This window comes from Rhododendron vialii, chromosome 9a, assembly GCF_030253575.1.
Source record: "Rhododendron vialii isolate Sample 1 chromosome 9a, ASM3025357v1".
Classification (NCBI taxonomy): Eukaryota; Viridiplantae; Streptophyta; class Magnoliopsida; order Ericales; family Ericaceae; genus Rhododendron; species Rhododendron vialii.
This window is the reverse complement of record NC_080565.1, coordinates 5940950-5958961: the sequence shown is the minus strand read 5'-3', so window position 1 is coordinate 5958961 and position 18012 is coordinate 5940950. Positions and strand designations below refer to the sequence as shown.

At 36.7% G+C, this 18012-nt stretch overlaps 1 protein-coding gene across 4 annotated transcripts; it reads right to left on the bottom strand.

Annotated features, from left to right (window-relative positions):
* Positions 1 to 4058: 4058 nt before the first annotated feature.
* LOC131300923 (uncharacterized) lies at positions 4059 to 13000 on the bottom strand. 4 transcript variants are annotated; one of them, XM_058326952.1, is made up of 6 exons: positions 12841 to 13000; positions 12351 to 12681; positions 11387 to 11605; positions 7706 to 7931; positions 6158 to 6335; positions 4059 to 4972 (listed from the first exon to the last, which is right to left on the bottom strand). In XM_058326952.1, the coding sequence occupies exons 2-6, from the start codon at positions 12604 to 12606 to the stop codon at positions 4388 to 4390; spliced, it is 1464 nt and encodes a 487-aa protein (XP_058182935.1). In that variant the 5' UTR covers positions 12607 to 12681; positions 12841 to 13000; the 3' UTR covers positions 4059 to 4387. The 4 variants fall into 4 exon arrangements, with proteins under 4 accessions (XP_058182935.1, XP_058182936.1, XP_058182934.1 ...); XM_058326953.1 differs by having other exon boundaries at positions 12351 to 12657; positions 12841 to 12977; XM_058326951.1 differs by having other exon boundaries at positions 12351 to 12932.
* Between the last annotated feature and the right edge of the window lie 5012 nt (positions 13001 to 18012).

Sequence of the window (18012 nt, the reverse complement as noted above, 5' to 3'; positions counted from 1 at the left end):
TTTGTCATTTTCAATGATACATTTGGATTTTTCAAAGATAACACGATTTCCTCTATCACATAATTGACTTATGCTAAGAAGATTGTGTTTTAAACCATTAACAAGTAAAACATCTTCAATAATAGGAGAATTACCTATATTGCCGATTCCTATGATTTTACCTTTGTTGTTGTCTCCAAATGTGACATGTCCACCATCTTTAGACGAAAGAGAATTGAAAGCCCTCTTGTCACCGGTCATGTGTCTTGAACATCCACTATCAAGGTACCAACTTCCTTCCTTGAGAGAACTTTTGAAGCATACCTACAATAGCACATCAATTCTTGACTTTTGGTACCCAAATCATCTTGGGTCCTTGAAGGTTAGCATTGATACGGTTCTTAGGAACCCAAACCTTTTTTGCATTAGAAGATGAGTATCCTTTCATAAGACATGTAGGAGAAATATGACCAATTTTACCACAATAATGACATGTCAATTTAGAATGGCTAGAAGGAGGAACATCTTTTCCAAAAAGATTTTTGTGTTGAGTGGGATTATAACCAATTCCGGCCTTGTGAAAAGAAACCATTTGTTTTCCAAGAAGAATGTCTAAACTTTCTTTTCCATTAGTGAGTTTTGAAAGAGAATTAGTTAAATCATCAATTTGTTTTTCTAAAGATTCGTTTTTGGAAGTATCCTTCAAATACTCTTTTTCTTTTGCCAAAGAGGTTCTTAAACTTTCATTTTCTTCCTCCAAAATATCTTTCTCTTCAATTAAATCATCCATTTCTAGTGAGAGATCTTTAGCAACCTTTTTAAGAAATTTGTTTTTAGAAACAACCTTTTCAAATTCTACTTTCAACTCTTTATAGGCAATAAACAATTCATCAAAGGAATAGGATGAGTCGAGATCTACCTCGTTTTCTTCGATGGCCATGAAACACAAGTTAGCGACCTCTTGTTGCTCATCGTCCTCATCGGAGCTACTATCGTCACTATTGTCCCATGTGGCCATCATAGCTCTCCTTTTGTCCTTCTTTGAATATTTTTTGGCATATGGACATTCACTTTTGATGTGGCCGGGCTTCTTGCACTCGTAGCAAATGATTGGATCCTTTTTGCTACTTTCTTCTTTGCCTCCATCTTTTCTTGAAAATCCTCTACCTTTGCGAGATGCTCTATTTTTGAGGAGTTTCTTGAACGTCTTTGTGATGAGCGCCATTTCATCATCCTCACTTTCGTTGCTTGAATCCTCCTTGCTTTTTGATTTGCTTGTTGTACTTTTGAAGGCAAGATCCTTAACTTTCTTCTCTTTTTCACCCTTGAGGTTGTGATGCATTTCCTCCGTCATGAGAGATCCCATGAGCTTGTCCATCGTGTATTTTGAGAAATCTTTGGATTGTAGGATGATGGAGGTGGTAGTGTCCCAATTGGTTGGCATGGAACGGAGCACCTTCCTTGTCATTTCGGATTGACTGTAAATCTTTCCAAGAGCTTTTAAACCGTTAGTAATACTAGCAAATCTAGCAAACATTTGAGATATAGATTCATCCGGTTTCATTTTGAAGAGCTCATAGCTATGCACAAGAATATCAATTTTGGACTCCTTAACTTGACTATCTCCTTCATGTGACATTTCTAACTTATCCCATATTTCTTTAGCCGATTCACATGCGGAAACACAATCATATTCATTGGGAGTAATAGCACAAAAAAGAAGGTTCATAGCTCTATAGTTCTTTTCTATTGAAGCCTTTTCCAAATGACTCCACTCATAATCTGGTTTAGGCATAGTCTCTTCTCCAACTTTCTTAGTAGGAATAATGGGACCATTTTTGATAATTTTTCATAGATCATAATCCGTGGATTGAATAAAGATCATCATTCTATTTTTCCAATGAGAGTAATTTTCTCCGGTGAACAAGGGAGGTCTATTGGACGATTGACCTTCGATACAAGAAACATTACTAGTGGTTGCCATGGATCTTAACTCTTAGATGGTTAAATCTACAAACAAGAACCGAGGCTTTGATACCAATTGTTACCCAAATTATGCAACCTAGAGGGGGGGTGAATAGGATTGCTAGTAATAATTACCAATAAAAATTTATCTCTAACAATATATGCAAACAATAAGTATGCAATCAAAATAGAGAGATAGAGAGATAGAACCCGTTTATAGTGGTTCGGTCCGGATTTGTCCACGGTCCGGCCCTACTCCACTTCTCCTCAAGCAATTACTTGAAGGTTAGACTAATCTTTAAAAGATTACAACTTGTAAGTCTTGCGGGTGCTTACAAGAACCGAATGCCTCTAGCTTTCCCGAGGAGCTAGCACAACCGCAAGAATTTTCTCCGAAAACTTCTCAAAAACAATAACACCCAAATTCCAACCCGAATTTGGTCTTCTAAGCTTTCAAGTGTTTGACTCAAACACTCACTTAGGAAATACAAGTATGTGAAGAAGGTATGAAAATTATCGCTCACGACTTGTACAAATTTTCTCTCAAGAATAATATGAAAGTGGAAGAACAATGAGAATTTTTGGCTTTGATCTTTTGAGAATTTGCTCTTGCAATAATATGGAATGTTGTAGCTTGTGTATGTTCTCATTAATGAGTTCTTGATGCCTTATATAGCCATCCATATGCTTCCTAGCCGTTGGAAACTAGCCGTTGGAACTAGCCGTTGGAAACTAGCCGTTGGAAACTAGCCGTTTGAAACTAGCCGTTTGAAACTAGCCGTTTAATAGAGTGGTCATCCGGGTGGTCGTCCGGTTGTCACAGCTTTCTGTTCAAACAGCCGGCTTGTCAGCCGGTTCGTCAACCTGTGGCTCACAATTTCATCTAAATAAACCGTTAAAGCATGTATTGAGCTCAATAAAGTCTTTGTAAATATAAATCATGAATCCAAGAGACTTTATGCTATATTTCAAGGTCACGAAAATATTTAATTCGGGAATCGACTTTTCGATAATTTTGTATTTGCCGAATAAAAATATCATTGAATTTATCATCAAAATAATTAATAGAGATGCATATAAATTTTCACAAATTATAATGCATACATTTTTCAACAGATCTCAATGAGATCTTTCAAACAAGATCCATATTGCATATTTTTAGATTTCAATAAATTCATAATTTTTGAGCTTGAAATTGTCTTCTTAAAAAATAAGGGCTTTTTTTGCGTTGCGGAACGGGCTCTAAAGGATTACATGAAGAAGTTTGGTTCTCCAAACTTGAATTCACCAAGTAATTAGTTAAGAGAATACATTTCCCATAAGTTGCAATATCGATTCTTCTTGTTTTCTTCTTTCTCTAACATGGCTTCTCGATCTGGATTCACCAATAAACTTTAACAAGTGGATGGATACTGTGACATTCTTAGTAATTCTTGCGAAGATGGAAAGTTTTTAATAATTCACATTTGGAATTCATGCTTTCTTGAAACTATGTAAAATTTCGATATGCCAAGATTGTGAGTTTTTTCAATAGGACATGTAAAATTCACATTCGAAAAATTTCAAATTCATCTTATTTGAAACCGTGAAAGATCCATTATCCAGCATGGTCCTCGACCATGGTTGTCTGCGTGATTTGCTTCCATAAAACTCAACTTTAAAATTTTCGAACTTCAAATCATGGTGAATTACTCCATAACCTTGAGCAAGTTTCTCTGTTCTTAATGACTTAACCTTACCAAAAGAAAATTAAAAAACATTGTCATGGTCACCCTGAACAAAGTTTGCCATGACGCTTTACAGCACCAGTGATATTACGCCCACCGCTTTGTTTCACCACTCAACATCTCACCGTCTGTCTCAGTAATCCATAATCCGGATTTTACAAAAACTCTCATAGAGAAGAACTCTTCCTTGAAAGAGTCTTAAAATCCAGACCGTCCCAACACTTTTGGACGGTGAAATTGAAAACGGTGGGGGAGCAATAAAAGTTGAGTGGTGGGCGTAGACTTTCTATTACAGTACACCATACAAAGTACAAAAAAAAAAAAAAGCTTCGTTAAAAAAAAATCAAAAAATATCCTTGAGTCGAGGATTTATGAGATTGAAAAGTCTAAGTTTTGATCATATTTATCGGTTGTGATTTGTACATACCAGTTCCTTAATTTACACTATCGACCCGAGCTAATTCGGCCCATATGGAGAGAATTCAACCATAAAACTGAAATACAAAATTCCATCTCAAGTGCAAAACATGCAAGTGATGTGGTAGAAACCCAAATATGTTTTGGCCTAGAGGGCCAATAAGCCCGGCAAAGTTCTTATGCAAGTCTAACACACTGTTTGTCAAAAGGAAAATTTCATCTACTTCTTTCGCCGGGAATTTGCCTAATGAAAATGACAATGCAAAACCAACACATTTCACAAGATGAAACCGGAACCTTCAAAGTTCTGACTGCCCAAAGTATTTACCTGTAATTGTTGCTAATATATTGAGCATGACAACTTCATCATCCAATTCCAGTTTTCCAGCTCGCAAACTCGCGCACTTCCTTAGCAGACACCGGAGGGCAGCACACGTGTCAGCATCTAAAGGAGTGTCAATTGCAGCGCAGAGAGCAAATAGCCATGCACAATCATTCCTCGACAAAGTGGTCATATTCTCTGCTAATCTTATCCGTCTTCTCAGCGATGACAATCGAGCTACGGAGTCCATCCCTAAAACAGCCGACAAAGTAGGGCTGTCACTAGAGCTTCCACACACGGAAGTCTTGGAACTATCATTTTCAAGAGAGGGGGAGGCGTCGTTTTCGTTCACAGATGGGACGGGTCGTGGATAATCAGGGCTTTCAGGAGTAGAACAATCAAGAGCCTCCGAGGATTCATCTCCACCATTGGTCAGCAAATCAAAATTTTCAGCAATGACAGTCTCAGGAAGCTGATTGGAGCTTTCTTCTGGATGGATGGTTGATGAAAACAGATACTGAGCAGATATTTCAGCACGGGAATCCTCAAGACGTGACAGAGCCTGTAAAGGAAAGACAAGAAAGCGAAGTCATTTCTCTTCACACATAGATATTTGATAATAGACGAGTATCAATCTGAGCTTTTCAGCTGTTCTATTATATCAGGCTATTGCCGCTTCGTAAGTATATCTTGGATTTGATTGGGTTGGATTGGGTTTGCCAGTAGTTTCAAAATTGAAAATGAACAAACATTAAGGCTACAAATGGTAACACTTCTGTTTCAGTTCTGTTTTCATTTTCAAAGATATTAAAATGGCAAGTTACCAGAGTTTGTGGAAGGAAAAGAAAAGTGAAGACAAGTTCTTTGCGTACATAATATTTCACAAGACGCTAATAAAAAATTCAACAGCATATAATAAATAAAAGACAAAACAGAGAAACGACAATAATCTCGTGAACACAAAACAAAGACTAAGGTTCTTTCCAACATCGAATGACCTCAATTTCCTATAGGCTACATCGTTCTTTTTGTGCAAAACACCAAATACTGAAACGTCTTCCTTCTCCTTTGGGGGCAGCCATAGCCCCAAAGGGTAAAGACAGGAAATTAAACCCCATGACTCAACTCTTGGGCCGCCAGATAATAAATTAGACTAACACCTTGTCTGCCCTTATGGACATGCAACGCCAGACAAAACAGAACTACAGTAATACTGTATCATGTGGCTTTGACTCTATGATTCAAATGGGGCAGTAATATTCTTTTGCTTTTGTTCAAGGAAGGGTTTTAGTTCCACCAGTAAGGCAAGAGTTTCCTTTTGATAAGTTTGGGAAATTAGATGGGATTGGTACAACATTTTAGGCTTCGATGTCAGCTCCGGGAGCTCCCTTTTAAGGAGATCCGTCTAATTTCTAGTAACACTAAATCCAGACCAGCGCGTGGTTTGCAGTTTTCCTTTCTTTAAGTATTTCCTTGTTGGACTTGTCATCTTCTCTCTAAACTTTATCAAAGAAAAATTTGGCTGCTATGAAAAAATAAATACAAGGTAATCATTTTGCCCCCCGTGGAAAACATCCTTGATCCACAACGAAGCACAAAAAATGAGATGCATGATCCTTTGAAGAGAGAAAAGAATTGATTGTTTCTGGTTTTTGTCTCTCTTTTTCCCCTTATTTTCCTTAACTAATGATCTAGTGCAGTAAATTGGATAAACAAAAACACAAGAAAGTCGGGCCCAGTAACTTACAAGCCTCAGATCCGAAAAATCAGCCATGAATGCATCCTCCCACTGTTTCATTGGCAATAGGTGCTCTGGGCACTTCTCAATATCAGGTATTACTGGCATGTAAGCAGTCTGCTCTTTCTTCAACTTACTTCTTTCAAGCTTGGCGACCTTCACTTTCGGAACATGTGCTGCTTCCCACCTAAGTTAAAGAGAAGACTTGACACATTATACTACTCACAGATTTCTGAACTAATCTGAACAACACAGCTCTAGCACCCCCATGAATCTCCCACACGGTATAAAAGATAAATATATACCAGTTTGTTGTAGTTAGATTTTTGTACTTATTTGTGGTAAAGATTTATATGCAGTTAGAACACTTATTTGGATTTTCCCGGTTAAGCCAACTCAGATCCTGTCCAAAAAACAATTATTTGGATTTTCCCGGTTAAGCCAACTCAGATCCTGTCCAAAAAACAATTACAGTGAACCAAGGTCAGGAATTTTGCAAGTTTGTTATTTACAGGTAGTTCCTACAAATGTGATCAACTTGCTATCAAGCATTATTCCGTATTTGAATACTATCCGTAATTCTGTAAACTATGTTGCAATATTCAGTGAGAAGGTGAACATATAGGGGCCTTGCATGCCCAGTATTCTGCTGGCGTTGCCTCTAACGATGACCTCATGCTGAAAAAACTTTATAATGGTCTCGACTACATGATTAAGGGGATTTACAATCACAAGACACACCGCTTACTATGAGAGATCACCCTCTGCCCCTGAGGACCTCTCAGAAGGAACCAACGAAAGCAGAAGTGAAGGCCAATGGCAACAAGAAAAGTAACAGAATTTAGGGCGTATCGCCAAATCATTGGTCAGGTACTAGATGTAGCCTTTCTTCAGACTCTGATATGGACGATCAAATGACCACTTCTCTTTCTTGTTAGAGTTGTTTGAAACCACTATGGTATGGATATAGATATGGCAACAAGAAAAGTAACAGAATTTAGGGCTTATCGCCAAGTCATTAGCCTTTCTTCAGACTCTGATATGAATGATCAAATGACCACTTCTCTTTCTTGTTAGAGTTGTTTGAAACCACTATGGTATAGATATAGATATAGACATCAATTCTCCCTTGTGTAGATCAATCTGCATACAGAGATTACCGATAACTTTGCATAACCAAACAGTACGCAGAAACTGAATGACTGTATGAATAAACCTACTCTCTCACTTCAAGAAGCTAAGCTAAGTAAAGTAGACAATTGGTGAGTATTCAAGCTTAACCATAGGTCCATATCACTATACACAAAATGTTTCCAAGACTTATCATTATTCGAGATTTAAACACAAAAAAGAAACACCGAGGATGACTCAAAGGGAAATATGACAATCCTCAGAGTATCAGAGTTTGAAATTTCCAGCAATACACAACTTAAAAGTGGTTAACCTCAATTGCTGAAAACAACAAACAAAGAAACAAAATTATTTAGTGCAGAGTGATTAGTTGGCTAATTTCCTAAGGTGAACTGGAAAACAAAGATTTGGAGTAAGAAGTAATACCTTACGCGCCTAAGATATTCCAATCCATCTTGTGGAGGCCCAGCATCAAAATTGGGTTCTCCTGTAACAAAAAACGCAGGTCTTTGAATGCTACTGTAATCTTCATCACTGTCATCTTCCTCAATACATTCCTCCTCTACACCAACACCGAGATCACATGCAGGATCCAAGGGGTTGATGTTGACGATTTCATCATCCATGACTTGAGAACAAGATAAATCTTCACCTGAAACGTTTCTAAATGTTGAGACCGAGAAGTTCTGCCAGTTATTAAAACCAGAAATGTTTACCCACCAGAAATAGTATACAAATAAAAGATGAATAACACCATTCCTAACGCTGAAGCAAAATTGCAGATAAGAAGAGAATAGTATTGATTCATTCATTAACAGAAGAATTTGTACACTGTTAAGAAGTCTCACTCAAATTCCCTTAAAAGTGTGCTTGCGTTGTATCTAACATCATCCCGTTAACACGTCAGATCACTAGACATAGGCATCTAAACTATAGCACATAAAAATTTTGCACATACAGTGACTCTGTACAATATAACCACGGATTGTATACAGGCAGTATACACAATTTGACCTACTATTTGCATAAGAACCAACACGGGATATTTCGGGTGTTTTGCAGATAAAGTTTATTCCTTGTTCATTTATGCCATTCTTCAATGCACAAAGATTCTCAGATGGTTCCCTCTTCCCTTTGCAGCCTCCATGCCTGTGCAAAATACAAATTGAAGCCATCAAATTGTTACAATAAGAGAACTCACAAAAAGAAGAGTACAAAAAGTTGCTAAAATAAGAAAAATCATCCAAGAAAGAAAACGTTGACAAATTACATGGACCTTAAAATTCCGAAAAAGGAATTAGTAGAGTACTTTTCAAAGAACAAAATTAAAAGAAAACAAAAAGCATTTCGAAATGTGTCATGAGAGGTTGAGACTCTTGTTCAAATGTTAATAAAAAGGAAAAAGGAAGAACCAAAGATGATGAAGTAAAACTCCACAATAGAAGACTGAGAGGTCACTACGTGATCAAGAGAGCAGAGCCAGACAAATTAATGCATAACAGATAACAATAGAAGAAACTGGAAAGATGGCAAACCAGGATCTGAAGAATGGGACTTTTTTTTAATCAGCACTGAAGAATGGGACTTATCCCAGATGCACAAAGAAGAAGTGAAGAAAACAAGATTATGACCATAAGCTAGGCATCCAGAGAAAGATCAGGAAAGGAGAAGGCAAAAAAACAGCAAAGATTTTAACAAACAAGGAATTTTTTTTTCCCCTTTTTTCTTTTGCACCGTAGCAACACATACCAGTTTATGAAATTTTAACAGAAGTAGGCACTTGAAGCGTCAGATTGGAAATCTTTACCTTTCTAAATTTTTCCGCCAAGCAAAAACAATCCAAGACAATCAAAATGCAAGAACCACTAAGTTTGACACATGTAAATAACCAGCAAAAAAATCTGCCTTATATAGGTCAATGAGGGTTTCCTTATCAAGGATTTGGTAGATTTAATTAGCATGAGGGACACATATAAGGTAGTAAACTTTGAGAATCCTTTCATCTGACAAGTGCTTTCATTTCCTTCTTCAGCAGCAATCAAGTATTTGGAAGTCTATCCAAGAACCGCAAGTAGTTCTTCAACAATACTTGCATACTCTTTCAATTGACAAGTGTCACAAGTCAAAAAATAACACTTTATGAAATTTTAATCGAAGGAGGCACTTGCAGATTCAGATTGAAATATGTATCATTCTAACATTTTTCCCAAGCAAAAGCAATACAATACAATCAAAATGCAAGAGGCACTAAGTTTAACACATGCAAAAAATCAGCCCAAAAGTCTGCCTGGGTATGGGTCAATGAGGGTTTATCGATCAAGGATTTGGTAGATTTAAATAGCACAAGCGCCCCATATAAGGTACTTAACTTTGAGAATTCCACCATTTGAATAGTGTTTCCGTTTCCTTCTTGAGGAGCAATAAGGCCTTTTCAAGTCTATCCAAGAACATAAATAGTTCCCAAAAATTGACAGTACTTGCATACTTTTTCAAATGACAAGTCAACACATACACTTGCGAAATTTTACATGAAGGCACTCACAGCGTCGGATTGGAAATCTTTAGTTCTTTACCCTTCTATCTTCTTCACCAAGCAAAAGAAATCCAAGACAATCAAAATGCAAGAGGCAATAGGTTTAACACATGCAAATAACCAGCAGAAAAATCTGCCTTGGATATGTATAGGTTAACGAGGGTTTGTTGATCAAGGATTTGGTAGATTTAATTAGCACAAGCGCTGCATACAAGGTACTTGACTTTGAGATTCTTCATCTGACAAGTGTTCGTGTTTCCTTTTTCAGGATCAATCAAGTCTTTTGAAGTCTATCCAAGAACTGCAAGTAGTTCCCGAAACTTGACAATAGTTTGCATACTTTCCCAATAGACAAGTCGTTGATCAATCAAACTGACCTATCAAAGGCGGATTTCAAATCTGAAATCACCGCCAGAGCATGTAGGCGGTCCCTAACTCAGAATTACTTATTACCTCAACCTGATAGGTACTGTTAGTGGAAGTTTTCAAGCTATAAATTTTTCAAAAAGAATTTAAAGCAGAAGCCAATAGCTAATTCAGGATTACTTGTTACCTCAACCAGATAGCTACTGCTAGAGAATTTCAAGATAGAATTAAAAGACATAAAAAGGGTGCATACATATTTCGAACTGGATTAGAAAGGGATGTAAGCACACGCACCATAGATAAACAAAAACAAGTAAACGGTAATTATCGTGGTGTTCTTGACCAGAGTCCACGTGTGAGACTGAATATGCAACCTTCTAGAAAACCTAATATAAATGCCAATCTTACAAAGCTCTGAAAACCATTAAAAGTGACTAAAGAGGTTACAAAACACCAAAGTTGACTCAAGAGGTAATTTGATGGCTTCTTTTATTTAACATACAACATTATTTACTAAAGACAATCCAAAAGTCCACCTACTCACTTGCATATACCCAAAGATACCTTTGCATATAAACACACATAATCATATGCCTAGTTTATCGAGGTTATGTGTAAACGAGATAACCACCACATTGGCAATCTAAGTGTTCATTTTGAAAACTACAGATTGTGTACACAATATTAACTGATCCTCGAGCATAAGATATGAGCTTGAGCAATGTGTATTGTGACAAGAAACAGCTCTCCCTCCAGTAATTAGAAGAGATTTATAATCAAGAATCTAATGTTCTTATAATAATACAGTAATATATCTTATCGACTCCAGAGTAGTACTGCAAGCATAGCAATTCGAACTTCAAGCACTTCCTCTTATCTAAAGAATCATTCACACTTCTCAGCCCACCAAAATGATTTGTCTAAATTGCGTAAAGTAAAAACTCAAAACAACAAGATTTGAATACCTAGTTTGACTGTGGCATATAAAAACCTAATTGCATAACACTTAATGGCTGGGACAGTCTACCATCTTATTTTGCTCTGCTAGTTCATTTGACTAGTATTAGCGCTTACGCTTACGCATGTTTACAGTGGTAACTATTGTATTCAATGCAATGTGTCCTATTGGCAGGAAACAAACAGCATTTTTCCAAATATAACGAATAGACAGACAAATGAGCATGTACATCATGAAAAAGAATGCATACCAAGAACTCCATGGATCTTCTTTCCCTTCTTTCCAAACTGTTGCCGCGGATCAAAGTTAACTTGAATGTGATTCTGATTATTAGAACCAATCAAGCCATCATAGTCCCTTGCCACATTGGGGCCAAGCCCACAGTAAACTTCAACCCACTTCTTCTGCTGAACTTCTAAATTTACAAACCTCAAGGCCTCCATCTCCTCCCTTGTGTAAGTTCTTTCCGCTGACAGGTTGAGTTTGGACTAAATTAATTTATTGCAAAAGACAGTGGGCAATTATCTAATGTTTAGTTACTTTTTTCTTCAATTTCTATCATAATTTTTACCTCACATCATTCATACCGAGGGAATCAAAAAGTATGAACATATAACCGAAGTTGAGAAAATTCATGAGGACGCTAAAGACACTAAGATGTTGTTCTCCTCAGCCTTTTTAGGAGCTTTTAGAGTTTTGTCTTTATTCAATTATTTTCAGCGTTTGTTAATCTTGTGTCAAACTTTTGTAGATTATTGGTTTGTCTCGTCGCCGAATAGAAAAGTAATTTTTTTTTAATTTTATCCAAATATTTTTCAAAATATCCAATCTAAAGCTCAAAAATATTTCAGAAATATTTTCAGAAATATTTGGGTAGAACTAGAAGTAAATTTTTTTTACTTTTTCGATTCCTCTACGAATCAATAATCTATATAAATTTGGCGTAAAACTAATAAATGCGAAAAACAAGGAAAAAAACCCAAAATCTAAAGAGGAACAGGGGCTAAAATTGTCTTTTTGTCATTTTCAAACTTTTTCTGTATTTAACGAACAAAATAAAAATATTTTTCAACTTTGTTCTATATTTTTATACTTTTTCGATTGATTGGTCGAGATAATCGATGCGACGTAAAGATTTTACCCGAATCTAGTAAAAATTACAATAAAACAACTAACAAGACCCATAAATTTAGGTCAAATGGCACTTTCGTCACCTTTCTTGCTGAAGCCGATTTGAACTTGCGCCGTGTGAATCAGTATGTTTTCCTGTTCATTTGTCCCAACGAATTTTCTCGCTCCTTTTCCCCTTCTTCTATTCCGTTTCTCTTTGTTTCCATCAGTTTCTTGCTTCAGAATATTATTAATATCAACACCATTGCCCTCAGAATCTTCACAAACAGGAGTTGTCTCAATCACTGCAGTTTCATCTATCACTTCAATCTTCAGACCACATTGCGTTGTCTCTTCCATTTCTAATTGCGCTCTCTCACAAACACCACCCTTTCCAATTCAGGGCCGGCCCTGAATAGAAAGCCAGGAAAGCAACTGCTTGGGTCCACCCAAAAACAATTGCTAATAAGAATGGTACTCTCTCAAGAAGCGATTATTTACGCCCAAACATATCCATGTTTAAGCATCTAAATTAAGCTTAAAGAAAACAGCAAACAGAGACATAGACGACGTTATGAGAGAGAGAGAGAGTACCGCTCGATTTTGGGGTGATTGTGATCGCGTTGAAATTGGATATGTATGGCGACGACGAAGACGACGATTAGAAAGGACACCCTAGAATTTTGTACTTGTCACAAATTAATGTCAATAATGTGTATGTGTACTATATGTATTTTCGAACCCAAAATGTCAGAGGCACATCACCCACACCCCTCTCATATATAAGTAGATCCCACTGGAATGAGACTCACTTATGTACGTAAGAGATGTGATTAATGTGCCTCTAAAATGATGTGTCTCTAACACCTCTCTCCATTCGAACTCTTTGTATCATATTTGCCAATAGAATATAATATTCACGGATTGGAAATCCTTTTGGCTCCGGATATAATAACACCATCTCTGCTCCGGATATAATAACACCATCTCTGCACTCTCGTTATCATATCTTCTTATCCGGCTATGGATGGAAATTATACTCATATCATCGTATGCATGGATAGCCTATCCGATCTGGTTATTTGAAGGTGGATATTATTCAATTTTTTCCCATTGTAGTGGATAGGGGGTAATCACATATTATCCAATTGGGTATGGAGAGAATTAGGGCCGCAAACGAGCCGAGCCGAGCCAAACCGAGTTTGAGAGTGTTCGAGCTCGATTCGCCAAAAATTTAGTTGGCTCGAGCTCGGCTCGAGCTCGTGACGAGCTGCAGAACTCGAACTCGAGCTCGGCTCGAGAAGTATTTACAGAGCTCGAGCTCGGCTCGTTCGGCTCGTTTATGAAACAAATATATATAAATATATATATAAATAAATATAAATATGTAAAAATATATATATAAATATCTATATAATAAAACAGAGCTGTGTTTGAATTCAAAGGACAACCAACGATCCAGATTTATCCCCTCTTACTACATAAATCTACACCCTCCATTCTACAAAATGGCATGCCCGTAAATACCTAATCCATCTAAGGGCTATCCTAAATGAAATTTTGGTAAAATTTTGATTAGATTTTCAAAATTTGAAACGCAGATTGTGGAAACCCTAGCCCCATACCTCACGCTCCCCGTCTCCCTCAGACTCCGTATCCCTCTCTCGACTCTCTCTCTCTCTCTCTCTCTCTCTCTCTCTCTCTCTCTTCAATCGCTCTTCCAGCACCATCGACCGGCACGACGAGTCACCACTGGAACTACCACCGTCCGAGGCTCTCAGGGCGCGCTCTCTCTCTCTCTCTCTGTGTGGATCCATCGCTTCCCTGCCTCATCTACCACCATGTATTCATGCTGCATATGCACGGAAAAAACAACAGATGCGAGATGGTAGGTCCTCCTCTGGAAATCTTTATTCTACTGAACCATCCCTCCCTTTCTCTCACTTCAGCAAGCTCGATAATCCTTCAGCACACAACAAGGGTAAGCTGTTTTGATTATTATTTGCCAAAAAATTAGGCAATATGCATATATCTTTTGAAGTCCTGCGGTTGTTTCAAAGTTTTACTTGCAATTTGTTGAATTTTTTGTATCAATATTGTTTTGTCCATCATTTACGTTATTGTTCCCATCTCTCACAACTTATTAGCAATAGAAATGTTGATGCTATTGTTCAAAAGGTATATGGACCCATTAATGCGAATTTGGTTTCCTGGACTTCTCTTCTATCCGTGTATGTGAAAAATGGCTGCGGTTGTGTCCTTAGGATACATTTTTTGGCATTTCTGAACATGTACTTCAATTGTCTTCTAAGTGTTTGATGAAATGTGCCAACTACAATAGCCTTATACTTTCGTTCATTTTTTTGTGTAGTTATTTTCCTGAATCTTCAGCAGAATCGGCCCCTCAATTTAAGCCAATTTTACCAAAATCTTATGAATTTGAGGTACGTAAAAACCATTCCTTTTTCCCTCATAGTTATTGTGAAAAATGGCTGCGGCTATGTCCTTAGAATACGCTTTTTGGCATTTCTGAACATGTACTTCAATTGCATTCTAAGTGTTTGATGAAATGTGCCAACTACAATAGCCTTATACTTTCGTCCATTTTTTTGTGTAGTTATTTTCCTGAATCTTCAATAGAATCGGCCCCTCACTTTAAGCCAATTTTACCACAATCTTATGAATTTGAGGTACGTAAAAACCATTCCTTTTTCCCTCATAGTTATTGTGAAAAATGACTGCGGCTATGTCCTTAGGATACGCTTTTTGGCATTTTTGAACATGTACTTCAATTGCATTCTAAGTGTTTGATGAAATGTGCCAACTACAATAGCCTTATAATTTCGTTCATTTTTTTGTGCAGTTATTTTCCTGAATCTTCAGCAGAATCGGCCCCCACTTTAAGCCAATTTTACCGAAATCTTATGAATTTGAGGTACGTAAAAACCATTCCTTTTTCCCTCATAGTTATCATTCCAAGTTGGCTAACTGCTGACATTGAGATTTAGTCTATCCATATAGGTTCTTGGTTTATTTCATATATTGTTCACGTCGCAATTTAGGTCTTTTTATTGGGTTTTTGGATTAGCAGTGCTTAGAGAGGTAGATAAGAGGCATATCTTTGTAAATGATCGTAACCTTATCTCTAATCAAAATAGATATATACACACATACTGGGAATTACACTAATGCTTGCTCTCTTGCACAATTACAAAAGCTTACCCCTAACTGAAATCTATTCTAATTCCACGTGATTCTAATATATAAAACTTATCTCTAATGGAATTTACTCTTTAAGTGATTCCCTTTTCCATGTCTGTGCGTGGGAAAGGGGAAAAAAAAAGAAGAGAAAAGGTTTCTTAGGCCCTTATGGCCTTACCAAAGAAGAAATGTACAGAAGGCCCATGCCAATTATCAGCAAGGAGCGCGCGCACACACACACACAAACCCAGTGATTGTTTGCATGATTCAATATCGGAATTGGTTGTGAGATGAAATATGTTGCTCATTAACTCATCTTTGCCCATGTGAGCTCTATTTCAAGTTGTCAATGTGGTTTATGGAAAAAGATTTTGCCTCTTTTTTCGATTATTTTCTGAAGTCCCTCTTTTTACTAATGGCTCCTTCATTAAGTCTCCAATTGCACATGATTCTCCCACGATCAATTCTATGGATTTTGTTTTGGGGGGTCTTGGTTAAAAGTTGATTTTTACCTTCAAAGTTGTAAAATAACCCCGAAACTGATTTATTCCCATATGTATGTATTATGATCAACTTCTTTTGTATGTGATTTCTGAGTTATATGTTTATGTTTAGATAAAATTCAGTGGCTGCATCAATGCCGTAGAAGTAAAGGAAAATCTCTGTGCATAGTTTATGGGTAATATATTTCAGAGCACAGAATTTGACATAGATGGTTGGGGCTTAGGAGTTAATGCTATTTTGAATACAATAGACCTATGCATTTTAGTTATCGAATAAAGCTACTCTTTACTTTTCTCTTTTCAAAAGATTTGCAGGCTCAAACTTCCACACGAGGCGAGGACCAAAACTCTATCTGAGGGCTACAAACCCAGGTACAATAAATGATGTTTCAGCTTAAATTCAATTCTTACTGTAATCAATATCAGTAAATTTGTCTTCTCCTTTTTGTGTTAACTAATTTGTTTTTAAGCATTTGTGTGTTACATTGGATGGACCTCCACACACATTTTATTAGTATGGGCGGCTGTTTAAGTCTTGGTTTAATGTGTACCTCAACTTCAACCACGTATTTATTGACCCGACTCTGTATCAAATCAAACTTTTTGAGTGCTCTACTTAGTGAGGTTTACAATATTGAAGAGTTCTATATGAGATATATTCATCTGTATTGTGACAAAGAGGTTAGATGGTTGTTGGCTCAATAAATAGTATGTCATTACTCATTGTTATGAACATGCAATATGCCTCACAGAAAAAGAAAAAAAAAACAGAGATCAACTGAATGTTTTCCTCTTCATTTGATCGTGGTTATGTACAACGAACTGAAAGTTTCAAACGAAAAAAGAAGGGGGGGAAAGTGAAATAAATAGTATATTTGACAGGCCATTACTACTGTGATCCATTTTTTGACTTCATTTTCCTTTTAGGACCTCTAAAGTTTCGACGCAGCTGGCTTTGAAAGTAGCTCAGTTTTGATTGTAATCGTTTGTTGCTACGTAGCACACACACAGACATGGATACGAATGTGGGATTTCTAAAAAGATGTTGAGACGGATTAATTTTGTAGCTATCAAAAAGTAGCAGTCTACTTTTATTTTAGTTTACATAAACCAACACATAGCAGTCTATTTTAGCACGCTAATGTCTAACTATCAAAAGTAGTAAGCACGAAGGGTAGTGGGTCATGCCATTGCTCAATGAGCCGGAGGAATTGGATAAATATTTAAGGCACACATGTGTTTTCTACCTCTGAAGTATCGCGGCATCATTAACAATGAGTTAGAAACTTCTTTGTTTTTTTAGTTGAAGTTTGTAGTAACTACTTAACTGGTATGATTAGGTACCCTCATTGAAAAAAAGTTTATCTTTCTGGGTAGGTTGATTTCAAAATGGAATGTGTTGTTTTCATGAGTTGGGGTTTGAAGAAACTTAATTACCTTCAGTACCTGCTTCTATTGTGCTTCACAATATAGTTTCTTGCGGTTCTTATCATCAATTCTTTTGAGATATTTGGACTCACCTCTTTATACCTTTCTTTTGATTCATTGGCATGATAGTGTTGGTTTACATTCAATAGTGGTATTGTTTGAAGCATAAGGAAGCACTGCATGCCTTTTTCTTTTTATTATATGCATTTGGACTTGACCATAATCTAAACATGGATACTTCAACTTATATATGTACAAATGCAAAGGAATGGTGTGTGCAATTCTATAGGAGTGAGTTAAATACCCCACTCACAACTTGGATGCATGAAAATAAAGAATAAGTACCAACGTGTATTTCCTTGGTGTATTCTCTTTCTGATTACCCTATGTCATGTTTGAAATGAAAGAAATAGGAATATTGTTTATCTATCTTGGTCTTTTGGCATGCTACATTTAGGACTGTGGACAAAATCATTCCATCATTTAGTCTATGATAAAAATTAATACTACAAAAAATTGTTGTTAGTTGTTGTTTATAGGTCCTTGAATTTCTATTAGTGTTGATATTGTTTTTGTAGTTCAAAAACATTCCTCTCACTTTGTAATTTTTGACCAATGCTTTTTTTATGCTACC

What these genes read in the sequence shown, in the direction of transcription:
- LOC131300923 (XM_058326952.1), bottom strand. Translation starts at nt 12,606, where the DNA reads ATGGAAGAGACAACGCAATGTGGTCTGAAGATTGAAGTGATAGATGAA. An exon ending in AATCGGCTTCAGCAAGAAAG is followed by an intron (nt 11,606 to 12,350) that starts GTGACGAAAGTG and finishes TCAACCTGTCAG; the next exon opens with CGGAAAGAACTTACACAAGG. An exon ending in GAATATCTTAGGCGCGTAAG is followed by an intron (nt 6,336 to 7,705) that starts GTATTACTTCTT and finishes TCTTTAACTTAG; the next exon opens with GTGGGAAGCAGCACATGTTC.